This window comes from Siphateles boraxobius, unplaced genomic scaffold (genome assembly GCF_051911475.1).
Source record: "Siphateles boraxobius isolate OS27281-9 unplaced genomic scaffold, OSU_SipBor_1 70, whole genome shotgun sequence".
Taxonomy (NCBI): domain Eukaryota; kingdom Metazoa; phylum Chordata; class Actinopteri; order Cypriniformes; family Leuciscidae; genus Siphateles; species Siphateles boraxobius.
In genome coordinates this window covers 2,341,860-2,350,000 of record NW_027509198.1, presented here as the reverse complement: position 1 = coordinate 2,350,000, position 8,141 = coordinate 2,341,860, and the positions used below count along the sequence as shown (strand labels likewise).

General features: G+C 39.3%; 1 protein-coding gene across 1 annotated transcript; it reads right to left on the bottom strand.

The window, feature by feature from the left end:
• Positions 1-2,161: 2,161 nt before the first annotated feature.
• Positions 2,162-6,187, bottom strand: dusp1 (dual specificity phosphatase 1). Its single transcript, XM_077217249.1, has 4 exons — positions 5,612-6,187; positions 4,796-4,935; positions 4,464-4,683; positions 2,162-3,200 (listed from the first exon to the last, which is right to left on the bottom strand). The coding sequence occupies exons 1-4, from the start codon at positions 6,012-6,014 to the stop codon at positions 2,857-2,859; spliced, it is 1,107 nt and encodes a 368-aa protein (XP_077073364.1). The 5' UTR covers positions 6,015-6,187; the 3' UTR covers positions 2,162-2,856.
• Between the last annotated feature and the right edge of the window lie 1,954 nt (positions 6,188-8,141).

Genomic DNA, 8,141 nt, shown 5'->3' with positions numbered 1-8,141 from the left:
ATCTCTGAGTGAGTGGAGGCGGGGCTCATTTGCATATTCGAACCGTGCATATAAAATGAGGCAAGGGTGTCGATTTACATTCAAGATGACATCAAGACATTTCTTTCAAGGAAAAGGTTTTTAAATAAAGGTGCTGGTCATATAATTAGAATATCATCAAAAAGTTGATTTATTTCAGTAATTCCATTCAAAAAGTGAAATTTGGATATTATATTCATTCATTAAACACAGACTGATATATTTCAAGTGTTCATTAATTTTTATTTTGATGATTATAACTGACAACTAATGAAAATCCAAAAATAGGTATCTCAGAAAATTAGAATATTGTGAGAAGGTTCAATATTGGAGACACCTGGTGCCACACTCTAATCATCTAATTAACTCAAAACACCTGCAAAGGCCTTTAAATGGTCTCTAGTCTAGTTCTGTAGGCTACACAATCATGGGGAAGACTGATGACTTGACAGCTGTCCAAAAGACGACCACTGACATCTTGCACAAGGAGGGCAAGACACAAAAGGTCATTGCTAAAGAGGCTGGCTGTTCACAGAGCTCTGTGTCCAAGCACATTAATAGAGAGGTGAAGGGAAGGAAAAGATGTGGTAGAAAAAAGTGTACAAGCAATAGGAATAACTGCGCCCTGGAGAGGATTGTGAAACAAAACCCATTCAAAAATGTGGGGGAGATTCACAAAGAGTGGACTGCAGCTGGAGTCAGCGCTTCAAGAACCACCACGCACAGACGTATGCAAGACATGGGTTTCAGCTGTCGCATTCCTTGTGTCAAGTCACTCTTGAACAAGACACAGCGTCAGAAGCGTCTCGCCTGGGCTAAAGACAAAAAGGACTGGACTGTTGCTGAGTGGTCCAAAGTTATGTTCTCTGATGAAAGTAAATTTTGCATTTCCTTTGGAAATCAAGGTCCCAGAGTCTGGAGGAAGAGAGGAGAGGCACAGAATCCACGTTGCTTGAAGTCCAGTGTAAAGTTTCCACAGTCAGTGATGGTTTGGGGTGCCATGTCATCTGCTGGTGTTGGTCCACTGTGTTTTCTGAGGTCCAGGGTCAACGCAGCCGTCTACCAGGAAGTGTTAGAGCACTTCATGCTTCCTGCTGCTGACCAACATTATGTAGATGCAGATTTCATTTTCCAACAGGACTTGGCACCTGCACACAGTGCCAAAGCTACCAGTACCTGGTTTAAGGACCATGGTATCCCTGTTCTTAGTTGGCCAGCAAACTCACCTGACCTTAACCCTATAGAAAAACTATTGGGTATTGTGAAGAGGAAGATGCGATACGCCAGACCCAACAATGCAGAAGAGCTGAAGACCACTATCAGAGCAACCTGGGCTCTCATAACACATGAGCAGTGGCACAGACTGATCGACTCCATGCCACGCTGCATTGCTGCAGTAATTCAGGCAAAAGGAGCCCCAACTAAGTATTGAGTGCTGTACATGCTCATACTTTTCATGTTCATACTTTTCAGTTGGCCAACATTTCTAAAAATCCTTTTTTTTTAAGTGGTCTTAAGTAATATTCAAATTTTCGGAGATACTGAATTTGGGATTTTCATTAGTTGTAAGTTTTAATCATCACAATTAAATGAAATAAACATTTGAAATAGATCAGTCTGTGTGTAATGAATGAATATAATATCCAAATTTCACTTTTTGAATGGAATTACTGAAATAAATCAACTTTTTGATGATATTATTATATGACCAGCACCTTCATGTCATTTTGGTGATCAAATATGAGTTTTAAGGGATAAAATGATTGACTACAGGGGGACTTTAAATAATTGTAACAACTCCAACCTTATTTTAAAGCGTTACTACTTTGATTATTACTGCCAATTAAAAGTATAATGAATTAGTTATAATTTAGTTTTGTTAAAAAAAATCATGTTAACGACAATGTCTTTCTAACACACAAAAAAAATGGATGGGTCCAATACAAATATGAAAGTCTTGAGACAACATAAAACCCTGCTTTTTGCTTCAGTTTTACATTCCTTAGTTATTGTATCGTGAAGCATCCATTATTTTGATGAAAGATGCTGTATAAGTAACTATCACTATAATAACTATATTCAAAAGGTGACGCTGCAAATTCACTATATATTCTGTTCCAGAGTTAATGCACTGCACATAAGATTGCATGTATGAAAAAATGTTTATTTGTCAGCAACAAGTATCACAAATATATGAAAAAATATAGCATAAGAAATATATTAATTTAGTCAATAAATAGTCACACATATCAAAACAGCCTGTAAGAGTCATTCCTGTTAGTAGTGCTTATGGAGGACTCTCAGCAGACTGAAACAGTACAGACACGAGGTATTTCTGTTCGTTTACAGACGTTGAATCTGTTCGCATCCTGAAAGGCTCGAGAATAATCGCCACCGTCTTCAGGCTGAGCCCTCACAGACGTGTTGACTACATTCATTGTTCAAAAACAAAAAGAAGTACTCGTTACGATTAGCACCTTCAAGTCTAGTGACTTCTTCTTCCCATCTCCTCAGAATACTCTCCAAATAAAACAAAAACAGTAACGACATCAACATAAAAAATAAAACAATCCCTGAGCAACCTGTAAGACATGGGGCTTCTTTCAATGCTAACAATCCTGATGATTATCATTATCAAAGTTGAAGACACACAAACAATTAAAAGAGAGACCACTTGGTTTGAGTCGCATCAAAATTTAAGTCCAAGTTTTAAGTCCACCATGTTAAAAAACAAAAAAAACCTGGCTTCGTCTTCAGCACGCGTTAGCAAGCCAGGAGCCGTAATACTGGAGCGATCACCTCAGGGATCGTGTGAATAGTCCTCCTCCAGAACGAGCGTCAGCAGGAGGGCGAGGTAGTGATGGGACTGTGCAGGAATGACAGAGGACTGGCCGTGGAGTGGACGGGGAAGTTGAACACGGTGTTGCTCTTCCCGATCGCAGGGCTTCCGGCGGCCGAGGAACAGGAGGAGGACGCGAGCACCTGGGACTCGAACTGCAGGAGCTGCCCCATGAAGCTGAAGTTGGGCGAGATGATGCTGCGCCGCTGCTTGACGAACTCGAAGGCCTCCTCGAGCCGGACGCGGTTGGTGCGCATCAGATACGCCAGACAGATGGTGGCGGAGCGAGAGATCCCCGCCTGGCAGTGCACGAACACACGGCCATCTTTATTACGCACCGAATCTGTGGGAACAAAGAAGAGTTTCGGTTAGACGCCGTTCAACTCCATCAGGAAGTTCGTACAGACACTGTAAAAACAATTCAAGCACTACCTTTTTGGATTTCAAGAACTGGATTTCAGATCGCACTTATCAAACAATATCTTTAGGATTTAAAAACTCAAATTACAGATGTAAGGTATCCAAAATACAACGCATTTAATTACATGTATTAAATACAACGTTTATAAGGGCTATTATTGTTCAATAAATAGTATTTTATATTATAATGTTGGCGTAGTTCGCATCGAGAAAAGGTATGATGGGGGTTTTTCCAGACGGGCTGCAGTGTTCATTTTGCGCGTATCAAAATATTAATGTATCTATACATTTTGTATTTAAATAAATCAAGCACTTTTTTAAGTACCTCTTCATAAATATGGCTGTTTGCAAGGGTTTTCCAGGACTTAAATTTCAAAAAGTAAAATTTAAGTACACTAATTTCATATTGTCCTTCAATAATTCAAGCACTTTTCAAGTACTTATTCATAAATATGGCTGTTTTTTCATATGTATAAGTACTTGAGAAGTGCTTGAATTATTAAAAGACAATATACATGTATACACATGAAAAACAGTCATATTTATGAATATCTATACATGTATATATTGTCTTTTAATAATTCAAGCACTTCAAGTACTTATTCATAAATATGTCTGTTTTCAAGGGTTTTCCAGGACTTAAATTTAAAAAAAAACTCTAATTCAAACACTTTAAGCACTTTTGTACTAACCCTGCTTTATTGATTCCCCAAACACTCATTCAATTGCAAATGTCCCTCTGCAGGTCTGCTAATGGCGGATGCCGTCCCCTCGAGGAAACGGCAGAGCTAAAGCAGGCAGGGGTTCGAGTGAGAGGGGAACACCCCCCTTACACAGGCCTGAGTACACACAATGGGGGGTTTCGGCACCCCTGCTAAGCGCACTTATCTGATAGGAAGGCATCAGAGACACTACCTTTTGTTCAGGCTAAACAAAGGATGCAAGGCATTCAGACGGAGCCAGTTGCCCCATGAAAGGATCGGGTCACGGCCTGGTGTTGTTTGAAAAGGGGGCTCCTCTTTAAACAGGGTGACGTAAGCTTGTCAGGCCTGGGACGTACAGCTGGTCAATTTGGAGGGAACTTTTGAAAAACTCAATTGGGAGTGGGGGTTGGGTCTGCCTGCCTGCCAGAGCTCGTCATACGGTGACATCTGTTCCCCAGTTTGTGACGAAAAATGACACTCACCGATAAATTCGATGGCCTCATTGAACCAGGAGCTGATGTTGGCTTTATGGTTGTCCTCCACAGGAATACTCTTGTACTGATAGTGGTCTTCAAAGTGGTTGGGACAGTTGGCAGAGACGTTAATGAGGGCCGTGATTCCCAACATGTCCAGCATGTCTTTTCTGGAGGCGTGATAAGCACTGCCTAAATATAAGAATGGCAAAATTTCCACAGGGCCACCCTGAAAAATTAAAAAAACAAGAAAGTTAGCGGACTGGTTTGATTATGATGAGGCGTATTTATTTACCGCACAGGTGCTGCTAATTTTAAAAAAAAGTGTTTGTAGTGATTACCTGGTCGTATAGAGGGGTTGTGCAGGAGGAATCTGCGGGGTTGGGACGGCAGCTGGAGCTCAGAGGTAAACTCAAGCCTTGTGGAGGAACTGGCTTCGTACACATCTCAGGAAACTCAGAGGAAAATGTGTCAAATCCACCTATCGATGGTAAAACAGAGCTTGTTTGAGTAAAAGTGGGATTTACAAGTGACAACAGCTGAAGAAAGAAAACATTTGGTGCAACTTTACATAAATAAACAAACATGAATACAAGCTCAGCTTGTGTATTAATTGGTTAAACAATCGTACAAATAAGGGTTTGTTAACTCTATGATTCCATTGCGAACCTTTAAAATCAATGACATTTTCTCAAATGCACACTTTAGATTATTTAAAATGTTCTTCCCACTATAAAAAATGAATAGTTCACGCACAAATGGATATTCTGTCATCATTTATTCACTCTAATCTTGTTCCAAACCTGTTTGACTTTCTTTCTTCGGCTGAACACAAAAGAATAAGATTACGATAATAGTGCAGTTGATGGGCCATTGACTTCCATTGTATGGAGAGAAAAAAATACTATGGAAGTCAATAGTGACTCACAACAGTTTGGTTACAATTATCTTCTTTTGTATTCAGCAGAATGAGTAAATGTTTACAGGTCGTTTGGAACAACTTGAGGGTGAGTAACTTAACTTAGATCATTCATTTTTGGGTGAACTGTCCCTTTAAGAACCGTATAATGAAAGGTTCTCATGTGGCACCGGAACACCCCTTGTTTTAAAGAGTGTAGCCTACAATATAGCATTAAAGTAAGAAGAATATCTAGTACCTTTAAGAAGGAATACACTTGCTCCACATGGATTGCGACAGAGCGCGTTCACAGCGAGCATTAAAGTCCCGTCTTTCTTCACTTCTCCCATCTCCAGACTGCGGTCGTCCAGGAACACGACGCTCTGGTATTCCCCGGACAGAAGCCGGCTCCTGGTGTCCTCGTTGGGCACGATGTGCTCGAGCCCCAGACCCCCTCGGGCTCTCCGGCGCACTATAGTGCTGAAGCGCACATTACTGGAGCCCGAGATATGAGACGAGCTGAAGGAGAAGAACGAGCGGCAGTCCAGAACCAGACAGTCCGGGTCATCATCGCCCTCCAGCAGGTCCCGAAGCGAGGCCGAGTCGATGGTGGACACTTCCATGATGACCATAGTAGAGAACAGCGATAGCTCTGAATACATACAGCGATAAACTTCGCTCTTTAATGTCCTTTGATCGATATTTTGATCCAAAAATAGTCCCTTGAAGTCGTAGTTCTCAACGGAAAACTCACAGTTGTTTCTCCGTGTTCTTGTTCTGATTTGAAAGGCGCTGAGCGACGGTTATATACCAAGCTCGCTCCCGTTGGCGAGTCGCATGACGTCAGAGGCTCCGCCCCTCTTGGCTCGCGGCCAGCGTGAGTTCGCACGTACCGTCAGTGCGTTTATCTGATCCTCATCCTGTCAGAGCCAGTCGACCTCTAACAAACCGCAAGACACAGCTAATCTACTCCAGTTTCTGAGTTTGAGTGTTAGGAATTATGATGATGATTATTAATGTTGTTTTGTTGTTGTTGGGATTGGGGTTTTGAGGGTTAAAATAGTTGATCTTCGACCTATTTATCAGCCTGGTGATGTTTATCATTATCAGCATTATCAGCCAATGTTGCTGTCTTGGCAGATTTAGTTTACTCTCGTGTCAGTTCCACTTTTTAACTATTTGTCAATGATTATGGTTTAAGTTGTGTTCCAAATGGATTTTCTTTTTTCACGCTTTGTCATTTTAAATATATAGGCCTACCACGCATATACAGGTTAAAAAAGAAAGGATTTTTCCTATTTAAAAAAAACGGGATAGATTTAATGCTTCTTTTTAATAAGAAAGGATTATGAATACATGTCGCATATAAACTATGCTGGTATTCACACTATGCCAATATCAATGACGAACAATTTTTTGAGATCATATTGTATTTCTCTGGTGAAAAGCATGACTAGGCTAATTCTAATCAAACTCATTTTTATATTATGTAGGCTACTAATATGATAATCTCACCATGTATGAAATTACACTGACAGTTGTCAAAAAGGAAGAAATGTTTAGAATTTTTCCATGATATTATTGTTGCAATTTAAAATATTATCAAAAACTTTCCTCTTGATGAATAACAAGACAATTAGCGAACCTTTCATTGTACTCATAAAAGTTTATACTTTGTTTTTATTGTACAGGAGTACATGGTGTGCAATGCCGCGAGAGCAAAGGGAAACCATAAAAGTTAATCACTGTATAGAAACTTGAGGTCTGGTAAATTTCCATTGAAAAACAAACCTGGCTCAGGTTTATGGATTTGGCCGTGGTGTGAGAGATCTATATTATTAAGACAATACACATATTTTGACCTAAAAGTCAAAGATGTAGCCCATTGATAACTTGTTTGCCAGTACTTCCATTGTCACAGACTCACAAATAAATGTATTTGCCAAGTTGTTGTTTTTCTCTGTAAGTTGATGTTTTGTATTTCTGGTTTTCCTCACAACAGTGGAAAAGAGAGGGAAAATGTTTTATATTTATTTATATATATTATATTTTTTATAGTATAGTAGTGCAGTGTTTGTTGACTGGAAGCAATTAATTAAGACTTTTTCCCCATGCAAATCAAATACTTGTATATCACTCTTTTAAATACAGGTTTTATTTATGAAAAATAATGCATGTGTCACAGCTATGTTACTTTACATGAAATCAAACATTGCAGTTTACAAAAGGTTTTAATTTTTTTTGGTCTTACATCTATTTCTAATACTTCCAGGTAAAAACTGCCCAAAGAAGTTTTGTGATCCTTCTAGAAATTTAATTTGATAATATTTTAATGTGACAGGCTTGCAAGAAAATGACATATGTGGGTCATGACGTCAGGATTGCATTTCTGAAACTTGAGTCAGGACTCTTGGAGGTTTCCTCTCCAAATCATTTCTAGGGCTGTCATACAGAAAAAAGTAGTAAGAAACAGTATTACTGTTAAAACCTGGATGAGTCAGAGAAATGCAAGCCACAAGTTGAGACTGAAGAAGAACACTGTGTCCTGCATGTGTGAGAATGGCACTAATAACATGTCCTGTTATATGCATTACTAGGCTACACAATACATTATTTGTAAAAAATTATATCTAAGGCTGACAATTATAAAAGTACATTCTAAAAAAATCTGAATTTGTATTTACGACTGGCCGCAAAAAGACAAAACACAAATAAACAAGAACAAATTATGCTGAATAAATCAAAAAATAAACATGCACAATAAGCACAAATCTCAAAACCAGGCTAAC